General features: G+C 46.0%; 2 protein-coding genes across 4 annotated transcripts; one reads left to right on the forward strand and one right to left on the reverse strand.

The window, feature by feature from the left end:
* Nucleotides 1-325: 325 nt before the first annotated feature.
* On the forward strand, nucleotides 326-9,492 carry NLE1 (notchless homolog 1). Of its 3 annotated transcripts, none has more exons than XM_074263554.1 (13): nucleotides 327-384; nucleotides 792-935; nucleotides 3,133-3,350; nucleotides 3,662-3,741; nucleotides 4,060-4,136; nucleotides 4,662-4,759; nucleotides 5,146-5,338; nucleotides 5,817-5,952; nucleotides 6,051-6,097; nucleotides 7,011-7,213; nucleotides 8,133-8,292; nucleotides 8,606-8,676; nucleotides 9,168-9,492. In XM_074263554.1, exons 1-13 carry the CDS (start codon nucleotides 367-369, stop codon nucleotides 9,178-9,180), a joined length of 1,458 nt encoding a protein of 485 aa, XP_074119655.1. In that variant the 5' UTR covers nucleotides 327-366; the 3' UTR covers nucleotides 9,181-9,492. The 3 variants fall into 3 exon arrangements, with proteins under 3 accessions (XP_074119657.1, XP_074119655.1, XP_074119656.1); XM_074263555.1 differs by having other exon boundaries at nucleotides 352-384; nucleotides 795-935; XM_074263556.1 differs by lacking the exons at nucleotides 8,133-8,292; nucleotides 8,606-8,676; nucleotides 9,168-9,492 and adding an exon at nucleotides 7,714-7,867 and having other exon boundaries at nucleotides 326-384.
* A 2,820-nt stretch (nucleotides 9,493-12,312) lies between these two features.
* FNDC8 (fibronectin type III domain containing 8) lies at nucleotides 12,313-19,337 on the reverse strand. The gene is made up of 4 exons (XM_074265558.1): nucleotides 19,056-19,337; nucleotides 17,920-18,283; nucleotides 14,645-14,890; nucleotides 12,313-12,867 (listed from the first exon to the last, which is right to left on the reverse strand). Exons 1-4 carry the CDS (start codon nucleotides 19,262-19,264, stop codon nucleotides 12,715-12,717), a joined length of 972 nt encoding a protein of 323 aa, XP_074121659.1. The 5' UTR covers nucleotides 19,265-19,337; the 3' UTR covers nucleotides 12,313-12,714.
* Between the last annotated feature and the right edge of the window lie 2,148 nt (nucleotides 19,338-21,485).

Raw genomic sequence — 21,485 nt, forward strand, 5'->3', positions numbered from 1 at the left:
AGAACAACTAAGGGGATGGATTTGAAGCTGGCTCTAGATAGTCCAAGCAGAGGAAGCGTTCCCGCCTGAGGGAGGGAAGAGATAGCCTGGGCCACAGTCCGGGAGATCAGAGGGTGTGAGCCACAGCCCACCGACTGAGGTCAAAGTTCCCATCCACCCCCAGATCTACGGTCCCCTTCTGGACTTCCGAGTCTCCCACTCCCGAGCCGACGTGCCCCGCTCTCTCGCAAATGCCGCCAAAACTCAGGCAAAGACGACGTCCCGCCAGGCCACCAGGGGGCAAAGTGCGCTCTTGGTAGCGTGGCCGCGCTATGGAGGCGGCGCTCTAGGCTTCCCGCTTCGTTTCTCTCCACGTGGGGATTCAGGATGGCGGCGGAAGCGACTGTGAGCTGGGGGATGGGGTTTGGAAGTTTAGGAGCGATGGGGAGGGGGATCACTCCATGCGGGGGGTAGGGAGAGCTTAAAATGGGGGACATTCCAAAAGTTAGGCTTCCTTCCCCCCGGGTACAGCCGCCTCCTCGAGTGTCCGTGGGGAAGATGCGTGGGGAAGCTCGAGTGTGCTTGACCCAATAGATCCAGTAGACCCCGTTTTCCTGGAGGAGCTTTCACACACACTCCTCCGTCCCCGCGTGTCCGCGGCAGTGCGAGGGGTGCGTGGGGATGTTCAGAAAGGTTTTCCTTAGCGGAAGAGCTCTCCCTCCCTCCCGCGTGTCCGCGGGGTGCGTGGGGATGTTCAGAAAGGTTTTCCTTAGCGGAAGAGCTCTCACTCCCTCCCTCCCGCGTGTCCACAGCAGGACGAGGTGCGTGGGGACGTGCAGCGGCTGCTGGTCCAGTTCCAAGATGAGGGCGGGCAGCTGTTGGGCTCCCCCTTCGACGTGCCCGTGGACATCACCCCGGACAAACTGCAGCTCGTGTGTAATGCGCTCTTGAATAAGGTAAGAAGTGCCCACGGCCCGCGTGGCTTAGGGAAGAGGCAGCCGCGGGCCGGTTCAGCTTCCAATCCTGAAGATCACGCCCCCCGTCCCTTCTGGCCTTGCCTGTGAACCTATGCCCCTAGACTCATCTAGTTAGCAAGCGTTGTTGGGATCTAGAAAGAAAACAAGCGTTTATTCAGCGTCACCTGTGTCCCAGGTATTGTGTTCCTTTATAAACTTTAGAATGGAATTTGGTGGGGGGCTTTTAATCTTTTTTTTTTAATTAAAGCTTTTTATTTACAAAACATATGCATGGGTAATTTTTCAACATTGACCCTTGCAAAGCCTTCTGTTCCAAATTTTCCCCTTCTCAGCCCCTCCCCTAGGTGGCAGGTTGACCAATACTTGTTAAATATGTTAAAATATATGTTAAGTCCAATATATGTATACAGTTATTCAGTTATTTTGCTGCACAAGAAAAATCAGATAAAAAATATTAAGATTATTGGATTTGAATCATCTCATTGTTGAAGAGAGCCACGTCCATCAGAATTTGTCATCGCATAGTCTTCTTGCCGGGTATAATGATGTTTTTTCAATCTTAAAAAAAAAATCACTTTCAATATAATCCATTTTCTTTGTAATGCTGTGTTGCATTTTATACAGTTAAAAACATGAAACTGATAAGTAGTCTGAGGGTCTTAAACCTTGCACTAGAGAGACACAAGTTTATATGGGGTGATTCTTGACCTCTGGAGACTTACAGTCTAATCCGGAAGAAGGTGGCTGTAGGGACCTGAGTTCCTATTTGTTTATTTTTATGTAAGTGGGAGGGCTCTTTGAGACCAGCCTCCTCAGAGGACCAATGACAAGCATCAGGCTGCCCATCTCCAGCCTGGAGGCATCTATTTGGATTTGGTTTAGGCAGGGACTTGTATGCTTGGCTGTTTTTTGGTTATAAGGTGGTTGTTACTGTTTTTCCTTTTTTAAGAAATGAGATATCTGGAAGGGAATGAAAATAATTGTTTTTTAATTGGGGGGGAAATTTTTTTTTTAATTTATTTTTATATTTGTTTTTAGTTCCAAATGATTTCACTCTCTCCACTCATTGAAAAAGCAAGAAATACATTTTACCCATTGTGCATATGATGTCCACATGAACCCTGCTGAAAGGTCTCTTCATATTGTACAGTCAGGTACTGGAGAAGCCTTCTGGGGGGCTTCACCCCTGCCAACCCCAAAACACTCCTCTGCCCTTTAATAAGGAAGCAATGTGTGAGGACGATCTTGAAGCCATCTGGGTATTCTAAGAGGTAGGGGTGAGGGGGGAGACTGTTCCAGACATGAGGGGCATGGTGACCGGACATGGAATATGGTATATGAGAACCAGTAAGAAGGCCCCTTTGGCTGGATTATAAGATTACATGAAAGGGAGTAATTATCCCAGAAAGGGAGGTTGGAGTCAGGTTGGGTGAAAAGCTTTTAAGGACTCAACAGGTTTGTATTTGATCATGGTGGTCATGGGGAGCTATTGAAATTCAGTGAAGTAGGAGGGATGATGTGGCCAGACCTGGACTAGAAAGTTCACTCAGGTATTGTCTGGAGATTGAATTGGAATAAGTGCAGAAAATGGTTAGGAAGCCCCTGCGGTGGTCAAGGGCTGAGTGTGTAGAGAGAAGGGCTGCCTGTGGGTTGGGATGTTCAAAATGTCCAGGGGAGAGTTGATCTGAAAGGCAGGAGGATCTTAAAGTAAAAATATGAAGAGACCTTTCGACAGGGTATTTCCTGCCTTTTTAGTGGGTAGAGAGAAGGTGAGATTTTGGAAACTACAAAAGGACTGGGGCTGGATCTGTAGATCTGGGAGTCAGTCCATGGGAAGGGATAGGTGAGAGAGTGTAAAGAGAAAAGAAAAACTGGCCTGGGCAGAGCCCTCAGGTCACTACTTCGGTGGCAGAGGAAGGGACCTCTGACCCTGGGAAGCCACATGGCCTTTGCCACTGGAATCAGGGTGCTGCACCCCACTCCTCCAGCAGAATGCCCTTCATGTGGTCTTGCTGGCAGAGAGTGAGCCCAAGGAAGGCAGTCACAGAATGATCATCTGGTCCCCTGGCCAGAGAGCCCAGCCTGCTCTCCGCGGATTGGTCCAGGGAGCCTCCACTGAGAAGGGACCATTACTTGTTCTTTGATAAGCATTCACTTCATTCCTCTTCCTCTCCAGGAGGACCCCCTACCCTTGGCCTTTTATGTCCATGATTCAGAGATCATCACCTCCCTGGAAAAGACGCTTGAGTCCAAGTCGGTGGAGACTGAGAAAGTCCTCGACATCATTTACCAGCCACAAGCTGTGTTCCGGGTCCGAGCCATCACCCGCTGCACCAGCTCCCTTGAGGGTCATTCTGAGGCTGTCATCTCTGTGGCCTTCAGCCCCACGGGGAAGTAAGGAGGGAGCCAGGGTTGGAGTGTCTGGGGCTTGGTTTATGAGTGAGACTGTCTCAAAATCTGTCCAGATCCTCCTCATCCCAGGGGAGGGAGGAGCTGAGTTTGAGCCACATTTCAAGAGTCTATCCCCTCCCCCCCATGGGAAAGGTATTTGTTTCTGATTTGGCAGGTAAATTATTTGTTTTAACCCTTAAAAAAGAAAATCCAAACAGATCCAGGGGAATGCCCAACAGACCCCACAGCCTTTGGGACCCAAGGGACCTCCTTGTGTAAATGGCACTCAGGGGTGCTGTTCTGGTTTCCCCCAGGTATCTGGCCAGCGGCTCTGGAGACACCACTGTGCGCTTCTGGGATCTCACAACAGAGACTCCCCACTTCACATCCAAGGGTCAGTATGGGGACAGATGAGCAGGGTGGACACAAGGCTCTCAAATCCTCCCTTCTGGGCAGGGCAGAATGGTCTATCAGAGGGTGCCCTGGGGGCATGGGGACTATGTGCTGATCACAGTCTGCACTGTTCCCTAAGCAAATGAGAGATTGGGTGAGGAGGAGGATGGCGCTGGACCTCCTGTCCCTGCTCCTTGTGGGATGACTCGAGGCCCTCTGGCCAGTTTAGCGGGAGGAGGCTGGGTTATGCATCTTCTGGTCTCCAGGGCTGTCTCATCCTTCCCTTGGTAACCCCTCTTCCCACCCCTTGTTTTCTTAGGTCACAGACATTGGGTCCTCAGCATTGCCTGGTCTCCAGATGGCAAGAAACTGGCCTCAGGCTGCAAGAGTGGCCAAGTAAGTGGCAACCTGAGGGACCAGTCGGAGTCTGGGCTCTGCTCCCCCAGGGAGCTGGGGGACTTCAGAGAAGGCCGTGTCAGATAGGTGTAGGTTGTTGTCTCACACCCTGTTTTTGGAGGATGGATGGGGGGGTTTATTGAGTGCTTATCATGCACTGAGTGCTGTGCTAAGCCCTGGAGGTGGGAGGCAGACACAGTGCCCTCAGGAAGCATGCGTTCTAAGAGTAGAAGACACGGTCCAGGAGGAGGAGCTGCTCTGGGAAGCAATGAAAATGGTCCAGGCAGATGGCTGGAAAGCAGGGAAACATGCATGGTCTGGGGTGACCTGAGTCCCTAGGTTGGGTCGGCCAAGGGAGATAGCGTTTGCCAGTGAGGGCAGCTCATGCCCAGGGCTGGAGGCCCAAAGATTAGTGGCTGAAGTGTCTGCTCTGATCCCAAGGGAGGGCAGGGGACTGATTCTGGGTAGGAGGAGGGGCCGAGGGCAGGGCTCGGGATGGGGGAGCTCTAAGGACTCCTTCCTCAGATTCTCCTGTGGGACCCAAACACGGGGAAGCAGCTGGGCAGGGCCCTAGCCGGACATAGCAAGTGGATCACAGGACTGAGCTGGGAGCCATTGCACACGTAAGCAGAAGTGGTGCTTCTCGGTCCTACCAAAGAGAATGCATGGGGGGATGAGGAGGGTGGGCTGGGGGTGTCAGCTTCATCTTTGGAGCTGCTTCATCCTTGGAGGCTCCTGCTCCAAGTGGTGGGAATGGGGAGAGGGGCAGGTGGGGGAGCTGAGTGCAGGGGGTCCTTCCCATGCAATGGTGGGTCTTCCTGGAAGTCCCCAAAGGGCTTAACCAGAGGAGAACCCTTTGGGTTGACCATATGAGGAATCAGGCAAGGATAGGAGGAGAGGGATGAAGAGGCCGATGTTGTGTCTGCAAGAGGGTCAGGCGGGGATGGGGAGGGGAGGGGAGGCCAGTGTTACGGGTCTGCAGGACCAACGTATCTTTCTCCTCTCTCAGGAACCCCGAGTGCCGCTACGTGGCCAGTAGCTCCAAGGATGGCAGCGTCCGGGTCTGGGACACGACCATCGGCCGCTGTGACCGCATCCTCACCGGACACACCCAGTCGGTCACCTGCATCCGATGGGGAGGGGACGGCCTCCTCTACTCAGCCTCCCAAGACCGAACTATCAAAGTTTGGCGGGCTCATGATGTAAGGAGTCGTGAGAGAGAGCTTAGGTTGGGGGGGAACCTGAGAGACCACCCAGTCTAACCTTCCTCCGTTTTACAGAAGAGAAACTGAGGCTCAGGGAGGCAGGGGAACCATAAGTATTGGAGGGGGCATTTTAATCTTCTGACATCAGAGTCTTCCTCATAACATTAGTGTGCTGGATGTACATCTGTTGTCTTCCTGTGATCACACGGGGCCGTGGTGGATGGCGATCTGGGCCTGGAGTCTGGCCTCCTTGTACTGAGTTGACCCTGGGCAAGTCACTTTACCTCAGTTTCCCCTTCTGTGAAATGAGCTTGAGAAGGAATGGCCAACCCTCATTTTTTCCTAAATACCCTAAATGGGATCACAGAATCCGACACAACTAAACAAATTGTGACACACCATCCCCCCTCCACCCCCTGACTCCTTTGTTAGTGATTTTTTGTGTTTTCTCACTCCCATTGCTTCACTCTAACAGGGGGTCCTCTGCAGGACACTACAAGGGCACGCTCACTGGGTGAACACCATGGCCCTCAGCACCGACTATGTCCTTCGAACGGGCGCCTTTGAGCCGGCAGAGGCCACAATTAACGCCCAGGACGTTCAGGGATCCTGTGAGTAAAGTGGCAGGGCCAGGGAAGCCAATGAGGTTAATGGGGCCCCAGGCTGTTCTCTAACTTGAGCCCTTTCCTAATCTTTTTTCTTTTCACAGTGCAAGAGCTGAAAGAGAGGGCGATGGACCGTTACAACCAAATTAGGGTGAGTGGGTGGTGGCCAAACCAGCCTGAGTGGTTACTTGGTCACTTCAGAAGCCCTTCCCTCTGGCTCCCCCTCCCAGGAAGCCTCCCCTGGTGAACTCCATCACGTTGCTCCTTCCCTCTGACACTTAGAATAACAATCATAAAAAAATAAAATGGGAGGAGTCTTAGAACTTATTTTGTGGAGGAGTAAGCTGAGGTTAAGAATGGGGCACGGTTAATGGCACAGCAGTGTGTAAACTTCCTTTGCCAGTGCAGCCTTCTGGCTGTTTCCCTGTGGGTAGGGATTTAATAGGAACATAGATTTAGAACAGGAAGGAACGATAAACCGATCCATTTATTGAGCAGAAGAGGAAACAGGCTACAGAGAGGTTAGGGGCCTCACCCCACTGGTTATGTGATTCTCAGGCACTTCAGCTCCCCCTGCCTCAGTTGTCTCATCTGTAAAATGGGACACGTAGCTTCCAGAGTTGTGGGGCTCAGATGAGATAATCATAGTCAAGTTCTTAGCAAACCTCATAAGCGCTGTCTCTAAAGAGAAGTTGCCTGGGGTGGGCAGCTGGTACCTGAGGCAAGATCCCACCTCAGACCCAAGCCCAACCACGGCACCTCCCAGCTGCCTTTCTGAGAGCTAGAAGGGACCTTGCTGGCCATTGGGGGCAGCCACCAAAGCCCAGAGAGGTTGAACCCTGGCTCCCTTGCAGCCCTGTACCTTCAGTGCAGGCTTTCCCAGGCCTTTGGCCCTGTGCTCAGTCCTAGGCCTTCCCAACTCCTCCGGACCGCCCAGTGGAGTATCAGCCGAGCAGGTGTTGATGCCTGTTGCCCTTGACAACGGCATCTCCTCTGAGAGCCAGGCTCTGCTTTCCTGTCTCCTGAGCAGGGATAAGGCGGATGTGTGTGTTTTTCCCCCCCAGGGTCTGGGGCCAGAGAGGTTGGTCTCAGGTTCTGATGACTTCACGCTGTTCCTGTGGTCTCCTTCGGAGGACAAGAAGCCCCTGCAGCGCATGACGGGGCACCAGGCCCTCATCAATCAGGTGGTCTTCTCCCCTGATTCTCGTATCATCGCTAGCGCCTCTTTCGATAAGTCAGTCAAGTTGTGGGAAGGCAAGACCGGCAAGTGAGTCTGCGAGGTGGGGGGGACTGCGGGATGGCCCGTGTAGGGAATGTGGGATGGTTGCTGCAGGTAGGACTTCAGCCAGCTTTGGTCTATCCCACTCAGACCAAGCCCGGCAGAGTCCCAGGCACCCACGGCAGAGCCTCGGTCCCTCATCTGTCAGACAAAGGGGTTTTCTCTGGATCCTCCCATCTCCACACCTCTAGTCTTTTAAGAGGAGACATAAGTGAGCTTTAGGACACATGAGTAGAAATGTTATTAGGCACTGAGAACGAGAGAGGGCTAGTAGATGTCCCTGATATGTGTTAAATTTAAAGACATGAAAGAAGGGAAATCAGTGAGCAATCACTTATTAATCACCTACCATGTGCCTGAATAGTGCTCAGAGACCAAGGATGGGCTGAATAGGGCTTTGCCCCCAGCGTGTTCAGATATAGCCATCTCTTCTCAGCCTCTCCGCCTACCCTCCCCCTCTTATTCAGTGCTACTCTACTTGTTCCCAGAATTGGGTCCGAAGAATCATAGCAAGATTTAGAAGTAGAAGGAGCCATGGAGTTCTTCCAAATAACCCGCTCCCTCATTTTACAAATGAAGAAACTGAAGTCCCAAGTGTCAGGGGCAGGATTTGATCCCAGATGCCTGGACTCCAAGGTCGGGGCTCTTTCACCGTTAACCCTGACTTCAGGGTCCTGGAGGCTAATGAAGAAAGGTGTCCTGGAGAAGGTTGATTTTAATGTTTAAGAAGGAGAAGATTCTGAACAGAAGAGAATATCTTGCAAAAAGGAGAGAAAAAAATGAGTTAAAAGGCTTTGATTGGTAACAAAGTAGGAAATTAGAGGAATATGGCGGAGGATCTTAGAAGCTGGGCAGGAAAGCACATTCGGCTCTTGAGCAAGGGAGGAATCACTGGCTTCTGCCCCAGGTATCTGGCGTCCCTCCGAGGCCACGTGGCAGCCGTGTACCAGATCGCCTGGTCCGCAGACAGCCGGCTCCTGGTGAGCGGGAGCAGTGACAGCACGCTCAAGGTGTGGGACGTGAAGTCACGGAAGCTGGCCGTGGACCTTCCTGGTCACGCCGATGAGGTATCCTCACCCTATAGTACAGAGGGAGGGAAGGAAGGAGGAAAGGGGGAGGAAGGGAGAAAAGGAGGGACAAAGGAAAGAGGGAGGGAAAAAGGAAAGGAAGGAGGGAGGAAAAAAAGGGAAGAAGTGAGGGAGGAAGTAAAGAGGAAGAAGGGAGGAAGGGAAGAAAGGAAAGGAGGGAGGAAGGGAGGAGAAGTGGCAGGAAGGAGGAAGAGAAAAGAGGTGGCAGGATGGAGGGAGGGCTGGCAGGAGCACGTTGCTGCTTCTGCTTCACTTGGTTTGGCTTTGACGGGAGCACCTTGCTCTGGTTCAGGTGTTTGCTGTAGACTGGAGTCCGGATGGCCAGCGGGTGGCAAGTGGGGGCAAGGACAAATGTCTCCGCATGTAAGTCTGGGCACTGTTTTAGCCGGGCACTCAGGGGTCCAGGCCACAGCTACCCACTATTTCTCTCCACATGCCCCCTGGGCAGGGGATTCTGGAATCTTTTTAAAGCCCTCGATCCCCTCAGATCTCAACATTTCTGAATCTCTTCTTAAATGGAATACTGATCTGAGATCTCTCAAATGGCAGCCGGGGATTGGGGTGGAGGGACAGGAACGTGGTTTGAATCCTTCCTCAGACACTTCCTAAGCCAAGCCCCTCACCTCTGTATAGCTCAGCTTCCTCCTCTGTAAAATGGGGGATCTGATCTAGCTTCTATGATCCTTTGACTGGGAGCAGGAGGGAGCGAAGGTTGAGTTGGCCGCCCAGCTCAGTTGGGAAGTCCTGCAGGAGGGTCACATCCCTGAGCCCTGAGGTCACGGTGCTGGGGGTGCAGGGAACGCTGGGTCCCCTCTCTGGTCGAGCTCTGATCTGATGCTTCCTTTTGTCTGCAGATGGAGGAGGTGAGGTCCTGGGCCCTTCTCCCATGTTTCTCTCACCCTGGGAATCTGCAGCTCCGTCTCCACCCCCTGCTCGCCGGCTTGGAGACTGCAGGCGAGACGGGCCCTCTCCAGTCCGTGGCTTGGGACTGAAGGTGGTGAAGGCGGGTGATGCCGATGGAGACGGGCCCAGCAATGCTGTGAATGACAGCGGACAGCGCCCATGGTCCCCGAGCTGCTGGAGCCGGGGAGGAGCCAGATGGGCCTCCGTGCCTGGAGAATGGCTGCCTCCTACAGAGTCGGATGAGCTTTTTGCCAAATAAATAAGTTATTTTTCTGTGGTTTTTATTGTCATTGAATCCTCTGCTGGTCCTTTTGCTGAGCCTCCTCCCTCCCTTTGGCCAAGGCTACAAGCAGTATAGTCTCAGTCAAGAAGTCCTGCCTTTCACAGTCTGTTGGCGTTGACTGTTTCCTGAGATTTGTGGCCTTTCTTCTCCCTCTTTCCCTTGTTTTTTGGCCTGGCCCGACCAGCCTTCCTGTTGCGCCTCACCCCTGGCATTCTGCACCTTTGTGCCTTTGCCCAGAAGTGCTGACATCCGGAGTGCTTTCTTCCTCGCTTCTCCCTTTTAGAGTCCCCAGTTTGTTTGAAACTCAGTTCAGGTGCCTCCTTTCTAGACCTAGATCTGAGAAGAGACCAGAGACATCATTCTGCTTCCCCCCTCATATCACAAACAAAAACAAGAGGTTAGTGTTGGTGGTAACCTAGCATTTGAGGTTTGCCAAAGTCCTACTAAAGTCCTATGATCACTACCTTCCCCTCCCAGCACACAAAAAGTGTTGACTTTAAAAATAGACTTTGTTTCTAAGTTTTATCTCCTTAAATAGAACGTGAACTCCATAGAAAAAGGAAAGGTTTCATTTTTTTGTCATTTAACTCCTCAGGACTTGACAAATAATAGATTAATAAATGCTTGTTGACCGATATCCTTCCCAGTCCTGTGCAGGAGAGGAAATAAAAGCCCACCAGTGTTTCCCCCATTCACCCTCATAAGAGGCTGAGGCAGGATTTGAGTTTGGGTCTTCCTGACTTTATCTCTCTACCCACTGGGCCACCCCAGAGGGTTTGGACACCTGCTGGCTTCTTCCAATTCTTCTAGCTCTGGTCCTCTGATAAATTATCTACCCAAACAATAATGCTTCAGTGCAGATGATAAAATGCTTTATTATCTACCTGCCGCAACTCGAGACTCTTAAAGCCGGGAAAATATGCCCACGTTGCTCTTCCAGATATCCTTGGGCCCTGGTGAAGGAAGTTTAGGGGACGTCATGTGGGTTGAATTACAAAGTCACCCCCATGTGGGTTATCGTGGGGGAAAACTAGTCTAAACTTTCCCCCCCTTTCTACTTAAACTGTGGTAATTAAATCCTAAAAACTGCACTAAGACTGAGGATGCTCTTTGTATATATCTTTTTTTAAAATTATTTGCATCTCTTAGCACAGTTCCATGCCTTTAAAAGTAGCCTTCTTAAAAAATTGAATTATCTCTTTGGAAGGAAGTCTAGAATCCATGAATCTTGACCCAGATGTTCTTGCTGCATGGAGCCATAAGAAACATCTCCATGGGGCTGACATTAAAAAACCTGAATCTGAATACCTGACAGTTGTCACCTTGTACAGAATGGTTGGATCCGTTCACAGTTCCACCAACAATGTATCAGTGTCCCAGTTTTCCCATATCCCCTTCCAATATTCGTCATTATCAAAGATTAATTTCAAGGAATTCAACATGGACAAATTATTTTTTCTTACATGGGAAATGGAAGATTGGCATCAACGATAGGGTAGCTGAAAAGAAAGATTGGGTCAGAGTTAAAGGAAAAATAGTAATGTTTTACAAATGAGGTGCAAAAAAAGAATAGACACAGAAGCATTAGAGGGGGGCGGAGGGCTCATAGTTCTGAAAACCTATTCACATCGGGAATGGGTTAAAAGAAGACTACACATGTACCATGAAGGGTACAGCACCCTCCAAATCTACGAATAAGGGTGGAAGGAGGGATGGGCAGATGGAAAAGCAAAGAGTAAGGGAAGACAAGGGAGGGATTCATGGATGGGGAGGGGGCGGTGTTAAGTAATAGCAAGGCAGATTAAGGAGCAGAATTAAAGCAGAGTCTGCAGGGATAGGAAAAATGTGTATGTGTACAGGTTGGGAGGGGTGTGGTGTATGTATATATCTACATAAGTATACCTAAAAATATCCTTACCATAGACTGCTTGGGAATATATACTTTCTTGAACTATTAACTTATTGGCATATATTTTGAATCCTCCCTGATGTTATACTGGCCACATAACAATATTTTCTTTTATTTTGTTTTATATTCCTTCTCTGTTTTTCCTTTAGTCTATTATTTATTTATTTGTTTGTTTTTTGGCTGAGGCAATTGAGGTTAAATGACTTGCCCAGAGTCACACAATCAGAAAATGTTAAGTGTTTGAGGTCAAATTTGAACTCAGATCCTCCTGATTTCAGGGCTGGTGCTCTGTCCTCACAATCAACTAGCTGACCCCTAAATAAAATATTTTCAAAATACATTTTGTATTAAAAAAATAAAAAGCCATTATTATTTTTTAAAAAACAATAAATATAGACAAATGGACTAAGGTGACCTTTTTAAGGTCCTTTTCTTAACTCTAAATAAGATTGTGACCTTAAGTCAACCTTTGGGACATGGTTAGAATATAAGCTTCAGTTTCCTCATCTGCAAAATTAAATTTTATTCCAGGTCTAAATTTTGTAATCCTATATTTTCCTTTCCTCAACAAACCGTCTGTTTTTGCAGGTGATAGGGCATAGAGAAATTAAACTGGTCCAAACTCACATAGATGGGAAGAGCCCAGATCTTAAAATCCTCAATTTAAAGTGAAGAAGGGACCTGAAATGTCTTTCTAGTCCCACCTTTTCATTCAAATGAAACTAAGACGTGAAAAGTTTATTGAGGATGGTGAGGACATTAATAATCTAGAAATTCTTTCCACATATGAATATATCTGGCCCTTACCATATCCCTATCGTTAAGTTCTCTTATCCCCATTTTGCAGATGAGAGAACCTATACTCCCAAATCCCAGGGTTAATAATAATAGCAGAGAGCCAGACTCATGACTCAACATACATTCTTTAATCTTTACAATTTCTCTCTGATTCTGGGATTCCCCTTCATGTCAAATCCAGTATCCTGGGGGCCCAAGTGAGTTTATAGCTCTTTAATGGGGACCCCCCCTGTAAGGCCAGATCTGAGGGGAAGGAAGGGGGCTGCCAGAAGCTGGTCAGTGGCTCAGCCTTGCTGCTGGCCAGCTTGAGGCTCGAGATAAGCAGGGCGCCCAGCTGGGCCCACTCCCCGCCAGGGACCTGAGGGGCAGGAAGCCAGAGCAGTCCAGGGCTGCAAGCACCCAGAGAAGGGGGGCTCATCAGGGCCATGCTCCCTGTTGCAACTGGACGTGGCTCCTGAAGGGCCCCAAGCAGGGCCCGGATAAATATGAGAATAGCTGGGGCCCCCTGTTAGTGTGGAAAAATAAACTCCAGGTCCTCCAGTTTCCTCAACTCTTTGATCCCGACATAGACCGTTTTCCTCTGAGGTTCTCTACGAAGCACCGTGATTTTGATGGGGTTCTCCCTGGGGAAGCCATTCACATCAGCAGCCACAGTGGAAAACTGAATCAGAGAGAAAAAGAAATGGATTCTAATTTCCTTCCCTTTCTAAATTCACATTTTTCTTTCCCAAGGATTTTTTTTCCCTTCAATTTCCAACTTCTTTCCCAGTCCCTATTTCCATTTTCCTCCCATAATATTTCCTCCCTTCATGCTCCAATAATCAGTTATTTGATTTAAAAAAAAAAAAAAAAAAAAAAAAACTTTAAATGCCTACTATGTCCCCATAGAGAAGTTCCTGCCCTCAAGAAGTTTGGGAAACTTGTGTGTGTTCTTTAGTGGAAGGGGCCAGTTTACCGCCAGGCTTAATGGTACAGCTGTTACTATTGTGTTCAGTCTTTTCATTCATGTCTGATTCTTTGTGACCGACCCCATTGGGGTTTTCTTGGCTAAAATAATGGAGTGCTTGGCCATTTCCTTTTCCGGCTCCTTTGACAAATAAGGAAACTGAAGCAGATGGAGTAAAGTGACCCAGGTTTACACAGCTAGTAAATGTCTGAAGTCAGATCAGAACTCAGAAAGGATATCTTCCTGATTCTAGACTATGTGCTCTATCCACTGCCTACTTACATGTAGGGATTCAGTATTTGATAAGTGCTTATTGACTAGTTGATTGAACAATTATCATCTATTCAATTTCCTAGTTATCTGCACAATAACTTAAAGCATTAATTAATTCTCAATTCTCAATTATCTGTTTGCTAAGGGGTATATGTGTATGTGTGTAGGATCCCAAAGTCTTGGTTTTTATAATTAAAGATTTTTATCTTCAAAATATATACATGGATAATTTTCAACATTCATCCTTGCAAAACCTTGTGTTCCAAAATTTTCCCTCTCTTCCCCCATCCCCTCCCCTAGACAGCAAGTAATCCAATTTATATTAAACATGTGTAATTCTTCTATGCATATTTGCACAAATATCATGTTGCACAAGAAAGATCAGATCAAAAAGGGGAAAAAAAAGAGAAAGAAAAAAAATATAAGCAAATAACATCAAAAAGAGTGAGAATGTTATGTCATGATCCACATTCAGTCCCCACAGTTTTCTCTCTGGGTGCAGATGGCTCTCTCCACCACAAGTCCATTGGAACTGAAGCCCTGGTTTTGAAAGTTTAATTGTGGGTCCATAGATCTAACAGGATGATAGATTTTTGAAAACTAAAAGGGACCTTAGAAATTATATTTAGCATCAATCTCCTCATTTCATGGAGGGGGAAACTGAGGTCAAGAGAGATTAAGTAAACCTCTGAAGTTACAGAGAGTAAAGAGCAAAATCCAAAGCTCTATCTGGGTCTTGAGATTCCAAATCCCATACTCTATACCCTAAAGTAACAGTAAAAATAGAAAATGGGAAGATTTTGCATGGATTTGGGAGCAGTTAGGTGGTACAAGTGATGGGGCTTGAGTTCAAGTCGGACCTCAGACATTTAAGATATTTACTTAGCTGTGTGAGCTAAGTCACTTAACTGCTACCTACCTCAGTTTCCTTATCTGTACAATGGGAAAATTACCTTCCTCTCAGGATAATTGTAAAAATGAAATATTTGTAAAGTGCTTTGCAAACTTTAGGGAGCTATAAAATGAGATAATTATAAAGTGCTTTGCAAACTTTAGAGCGCCATGTGTAAATCTATTATTCCAGCTTGGATATGTCCGTGAAGTGCAGTTCTGTCTTTCTGCCTGCCTCTATGTGTTTGTCTCTGCCTCCCTCTCTGCAGCTGGAGCTGATTGTGCCTGCCTGCTCCCTTCCACTCTCCACCTCCTGTTCAGGGCTCACTTTATAGGGTTTGCACCATTTCCCTGGACCTGCTGGGTTAGCGGCTCGAACGCTGATGTAATACTTGGTGTTTGGCTGCAGTTCCATAAGCTTGACTGTCGTGCCTATGATCTGGTTGAAGATCCAGGGGTGGTGTTTTTCCTTGGGCATCTCGTTCTTTATCCTTTCCCTCCTCAGCTCCATCTCCTGAAGGAGAACCTGGTAGAAACTCACCCGCTGCTTGCCCCGGCTTCTGTTCCAGGAAATCTGGGGAAAGAGAGAACCCAGGGGAGCTTCCTCATACCTAGACATTCATGGCACCAGGAACAAAAGCATAAGCTTTTTATATATATATAATATAAAATTATATTAAATATATTCTATATAAAATTATATATAATATAAATATATATTTAATTTAATATATAATATAAATATATATTATATAAAATATATAATACACACATATATAATATATACACTCACACATATCTATATATATATATAAATATACACACAAATACATATATGTACATATATACACACACACACATATAAGCTTAATAAATGCTTGTTGATATGACTCCATAGGAGATAAAACATGGAATCATGGATTCTAGGTCAAGAAGTAACCTCAAAGGCTATCTAGAGTCCACCTCTTTAAGTTACAGATGAAGAATCTGAAGGAGAGAGATGACAGAAAATGCTAACACTAGAAGCTGGAAGAGACAAAAGAGACCTATGTCTAAACTGTGGGTCATGATGCCATATGGCATCTCATAACTGAAGGTCACAAAAGTATGATTTATTATCAGTAAATGTTTGACTTGTATACCTATTTTATATACCTATAGACCTAGATTTGAGTAAAAATTTCTCAGGTGAAAAGGGGTTGAAAGAAGAAGAAGCTCTGATCTAGCCCGGCACCATAATTTTAAAGATGAGGAAGGGCAGTAGATAAAGCACTCTGGCTCTGGAGTCAGCAGAACCCAAGTTCAAATCTAGCTTCAGATATTTACTAGCTGTGTGACAAGTCACTTAACCCAAATTGCCTCCCCAAACAACAAAACAATAAATAAAGGTGAGGAAACGCACAATAAATATCAGAGACAAGATTTGAACTCAGATCCTCTGACCTCAGAGCCAGAAGTCTTTCTAATTTGCATCCATGAATCTTAGTATGTAATGAGTCACAAAGCTCATTGTACTCTTGAACTTGACTTCAAAAATCTATATCTATGATATAGAATTGAAAGCAAATTCTGAAGTCAATTAATCCAACCTATTGTTAATGGTTTAGTGATTTTACTCAAGGTCATACAGATAGGAAGCAGCAGAGCTGGGATTTGAAGCCTTGGATCTAACTCTTTCCCACTCTTTGGGGCGTATTTCTGAGGATGTTATTTAAAGGATAAAAAAATTATTACAATGCTGCACAAAACTAGTCATACATAATTGTTTTATTTGTAATAGCAAAAAACTGGAAGGAAAGAAAATCAGTAACAACTGGAGATCTAAAAAACAGTGGTGTATGTTAATGCAATGGAATCCTATTGAACTATATACAAATGACATGTGGAGAATATCAAGAAAGATGGGAAGAATTATCTAAGAGTGACATCAGCCGAACGATAAGACCAATATACCGTGCACTGCAGCACACAATGGTAGAAATAAATAGAAAAAGCAAGGACCCTTTACAAGCAAGAATACACAGAGACATTTGGAAGGCAGGGACAGAGAACTACTGCATTGTTATGACTATTTTGTTCAAATTTATATTAGAATTTTTTCCAAGTAAAACTTAAGTTCACATTTGAGGATTTTTATTTGAGGATTAACTCCAGATTTTCCTTGTTTTCTTTTGAAATAATAATAATTATCTGTTCATGATTTTAAAAAGATTAATCATTCAGTTCAAATTATACTCTGCATTCATTTGTCTTCGGTTCTGGTGTGTATAGCACTTACTTAATTCATTCACCTCCTCATTCATTCATATTTATTCATTTGTTGCCTGGTCAATGTGAAATCTTTACCCTCATTTCTTTAGCTTGGGAATCAAAAAGTTTCCAATCAAACGCCTCTACTCATTTATTCATTCTCTCATTCATTCTTTCCCTTTTTCACTCGTTCACTCACTGGCTTCATTCATTCACTTACTCATTCACTCATTCATTCTCTCATTCATTTACTCATTGATTCACTCATCCATTCTCTCATTCTTTCCCTTATTCATTCATTCACTTACTCATTCACTCATTCATTCTCTCTCTTATTCATTCATTTACTCATTGATTCACTCATTCATTCTCTCTTTCCCTTATTCATTCATTCATTCACTTACTCATTCACTCATTTATTCTTTTATTTATTCATTTACTCATTGATTCTCTCATTCATTCTCTCATTCTTTCACTTATTCATTTTCTCTTATTAATTCATTAATTCACTCATTCTTTCACTTATTCGCTCATTCATTCTCTCTCATTCATTCATTTACTCATTGATTCACTTATTCATTCTCTCATTCTTTCCCTTATTCATTCATTCACTCACTGGTTTCATTCATTCACTCATTCATTCTCTCTTATTCATTCATTTACCCGTTGATTCACTCATTCATTCTTTCACTTACTCATTCACTCATTCATTCTCTTTTCATTCATCTACTCATTGATCCACTCATTCATTCTCTCATTCTTTCACTTATTTATTCATTCATTCTCGTATTTATTCATTTATTCATTGATTCATTCATTCATTCTCTTATTCTTTCACTTATCCATTCTGTTATTCATTCACTTACTCATTAATTCACTCATTCATTCTCATTCTTTCACTTACTCATTCACTCATTCATTTATGCATTGATTCACTCATTGATTCTGTTATTCTTTCACTTATTCATTCATTCTCTTATTTATCTCATTCTTTCACTTATTCACTCATTCATTCTCTCTTATTCATTCATTTATTCATTGATTCCCTCATTCTTTCACTCATTCATTCATTCACTCATTCATTTACTCATTGATTCACTCATTCATTATCTCATTCTTTCCCTTATTCATTCATTCACTCACTGGTTTCATTCATTCACTTCTTCATTCACTCATTCATTCTCTCTCTTTATTCATTTACTCATTGATTCACTCACCTATTCCCTCATTCTTTCGCTTATTCCTTCATCCATTCTTTCACTCGCTCATTCACTTATCCATTCACTCATCCACCAGTCCCTCAATCAGTGTTTGAGTTTTCCCCTCCCTGCCCCACCAGGCAGCATCACCCACCACAGCTGTAGAGTCACTGACAGTATGCTCACAGATGACGGGGGCTTCGGGCACATCTACCACCACAGAAGACTCTGAGGGTGTCGAGGTAGTGTTTGCATCCAGTTCGGGATTGTCCAGATCCAGAGGTATGAAGTTCTGTGCCAGGGGCTTGGAAGAGCTGGAGCAGATGGACTGCTCCCCCACCTCGTTAACCTTAGCCAAGGAGGCCAAGCTGAGTTTCGTCAGCTGTCTTTCCAGCAAATCTGAAAAGATGTTGCTGCTGGGCTGGCTCAGGGAGAACTTGAATGGGCTCAGCATGTTGGTGGGCACAGGAGAAGGAGTGGTGTCCTCAGAACTAGATTCTTCAAATTCGAAAGGCTTACTAGGGAGAATAAGAACAACAAAACACGTTGGAAAAGCCTATGGACGGGACCACCCATCCTGGCTGACCCACAGAGATCACTCAGGGAGGCAATAATTACTCAGATGGCTACGTTTTTTCCCTCGCCCCTAACTATAGGGCTTTGCAGAATTTGGGGGTAGTTATGGGGATGGGGGGAACCTGTCTTTCCAAGAGCAGCTGACAGCAGTGGGGAAATGAAATCAATTAGATGGAAGCAGCTAAGACCACAAGGTAGTAGAGACCAGGGTTGTTGTGACCCTGGATATCTTAGAATCAGCTGGAGTCAGGATAAGCAAAAGTCTTTATTCTTGGTCTTTTGGGGTCCTGTCAGGGGATTAGATCTAGCAATCTCCACATCTCCTTCCTCTCTCTCCACTGCCAAAAGAATGATCCTGCCAGTCCTACTCCACCCTCTTATCTCTCTCTTTTCCTTCTTTGTCCTCACCCACCCATCCAGCACAGAATAGTTGGGGAGGGTCATTCTCCAAGCATATATTAATAGAGAACTGTCCAATTGGTAATTAGCCCTATGCGCTAGGTTACCTTGCATCTGCTCAGTTCTATCCCTTTACACAGGGGGATGCTCAGGAAAATACAGCAAGCCAACATCATTGTCCCCTGCTTGTCCCAAGACTCCAGGGAACTGAGCATCCCTGGGTCAGAGAAATGGCTCCCTTCTCTAAAGGCTCCCTGTCCACTCCTAAGCCTTATTCCTCTATAGAGAAGGAAAGGAAGATGGGATGGGGCTTACATCTCTTCCGAGTCTCCTTCCTCGACCAGGGTGGGCTTGGTACATCTTGGGGAGATACCGAAGCCCTGGACAGAGAACCTCCGATCCACAGGCCTGTGGATCGGGAACGTCTTCTTAAAGTGGCTGAAGGGGAGCTTCATATTGGAAAGGTCTTGCTCCAAACTCTCCTCATCTTCCTCTTCCACTCTCCAGAGAATTCCCGAGGCCATCTGGCCTTCCCCAAGTCAGACCAAGAGACTCAGTCACCTGGAAGCAGAAACCAAGTGTCAGTGGAGCCTCTGCAGCCCTTGATTTGGGGGGGGGTGACTAAAGGGTGATGTCACCATAACACCAAACTGTAACAATTAGGTTCCCTCGGCTCCCTGATTGGTGGCTCTTGACATGATGTCACTGTAGTATAGGATTGCCAGGACAAGAGCTGGATGGAAGAGAGAAAAATCAGAATGCTTAGGGATGAGGGTGGGGACGGGGGGGAGTTGGGATGGTTGCATGTTTAAAATAGAGAAAATCTGGATTTTTTTCTGAAATCTATGGATTTTCCTCATGCACATATACTTTATGGGGAGACCTATGGAATCATGTTGATGATGGAGGGGAAGAAATTCTGATCTAGGAACCACAAGATTTGACTTTGAGCTTTTATTGTCACTAGCGGTGGGTTCTTAGGCAAATCATTTCTCTCTGAGTGAGGGCCAGAATCATTATTATCATCATCGCCATCACCAATGTCATCATTGCTAACCCATCTGTATAGGGCTTACTGTGATAAGCACTTTCCCATTATTATTTCATTTGATCCTAACAACCCTGGGAAATAGGTGCTCTTATTATCCCCATTTTACAGATGAGGCAACCAAGGCATTAGGGATAAATGATTTGCCCAGAGTCACATGGCTAAGAAATGTCTGAGACTAAATTTTAATTCAGGTCTTGCTCCAAAATCAGTATCCTATCCACAGCTCCACCTACTTTGGATTATAGATTAGGCAGCAGGACTTCTCAAACTACAGCCCGGGCCAGATACGCCCGCTGAGGACGTTTATGTGGGCCTGGGTGATGGCAAACGGGCTGAGGGGCAGAGACAGTGTGAGCTTTTATTTTTACTCTAGTCAGGCCTCCCACAGTCTGAGGGACAGGGAACTGGCCCCTACTTAAAAAGTTTGAGGACCACTGGATTAGGGGTCCCTACCTGACGGCTCATGAACTTGTTTAAAAAATATTTTAATAACTATTTCAATAGTTATCGTAATCCAATATATTTTAGTTTATACATTTAAAATGATGCTTAGAAGGCACTGTGGGCTTCACCAGGCTGTACCCAAGGAATCCAGGGCATAAGAAAAGTTAAAGAGTCCCTGGTTTAGAGGCTCTCTAAGGTACAAACATTCAATAAATGTTTATGACTACCCCCTATTTATGTGTGGAGCCACTCTAGCTTTTCTCCGGAGTTCTCAAAGTAATTTCTTCTGGTGGTGTGGGGATAGTTGTTCTGATTTTATAGACAGATGATAAAGGCTTGTGAATAGGGGAACAGAACCCTGTATTCCCTCACCTCCCGGAACCCTGGGGAATCTACAGCAAACTCCAGTTTCTTGTGATGAGAGAGAAGCTGAGTGGCAGGAAAAATCCTCAGATAATCCACAAGGGCTCTGAAGGCTAGTAACTAGCCATTCATTGTCAGAGGTGTAAGTGGAGGCAGTCCCTCCAACTGGGTCCCAGTGCTTATTGGGCCTCCTAGTCACCTGTGGGACACTTAAATCATTCCCATTCTCTGAACCTAAGTCCCCTCATCTGTAAAATTAGGGGACCAGACTGCATCAGTAGTTTTCCCTAGATGTGCTGTAGAGTGTGTCCCCCAATTACTTATAGAAAAATGATTTTAAAAAACCAGAAAATTTGTGAGCAAAAAGTGATTGAGCACCAGTGGAATTAAGAGGTAATCTCTTAAACCAGGGGTTCTCCAATTACGGCCTGCGACATGCTGCGTCAGGTTATGGCACATGGGCCGAGGGGCAGAGACAGAGCTTTTGTTGTTACTCTAGTCCGGCCTCCCACAGGCTGAGGGACAGGGAACCGGCCCCTATTTAACAAGTCAGAGGACCCCTGTGTAACTGTTCTGGACTATTACTGGTAGAAAATTCCTGAAGAGGGAAGGTCTGCCAGATGCATTTGCTCAGCAGTTCAGAGTGTTAAAGGGCTCCTCAAGCACTGAGAGGTTAGGGTCACAGACAATCTGTGCACGAAGCTGGGTCTCCTTGACTTTAATTGAACCTTTTTTCTCTTTGCCTCAACTTTTCTAGGACAAGGGCTAAAAATGGATAAAAAATGTCTATTGGGTAGTGGGAGAAGGGACTAGAGGGTCTGACTGTGGGGAGAGCAGAGATTGAAAGGGACATCATGTACTACAGGGAAATGAAGATTGAGGAGAAG

This window comes from Sminthopsis crassicaudata, chromosome 4 (genome assembly GCF_048593235.1).
Source record: "Sminthopsis crassicaudata isolate SCR6 chromosome 4, ASM4859323v1, whole genome shotgun sequence".
Lineage (NCBI taxonomy): Eukaryota > Metazoa > Chordata > Mammalia > Dasyuromorphia > Dasyuridae > Sminthopsis > Sminthopsis crassicaudata.

Coding starts and splice junctions, on each gene's coding strand:
- NLE1 (XM_074263554.1), top strand. Junction 6,098..7,010: donor ACCGTTACAACCAAATTAGG/GTGAGTGGGTGG, acceptor TTTCCCCCCCAG/GGTCTGGGGCCAGAGAGGTT. Junction 8,293..8,605: donor TTCCTGGTCACGCCGATGAG/GTATCCTCACCC, acceptor GCTCTGGTTCAG/GTGTTTGCTGTAGACTGGAG.
- FNDC8 (XM_074265558.1), bottom strand. CDS start 19,264: ATGGCCTCGGGAATTCTCTGGAGAGTGGAAGAGGAAGATGAGGAGAGT. Junction 18,284..19,055: donor GAAGGAGACTCGGAAGAGAT/GTAAGCCCCATC, acceptor TATTCTCCCTAG/TAAGCCTTTCGAATTTGAAG. Junction 14,891..17,919: donor TCAGTGACTCTACAGCTGTG/GTGGGTGATGCT, acceptor CTCTTTCCCCAG/ATTTCCTGGAACAGAAGCCG.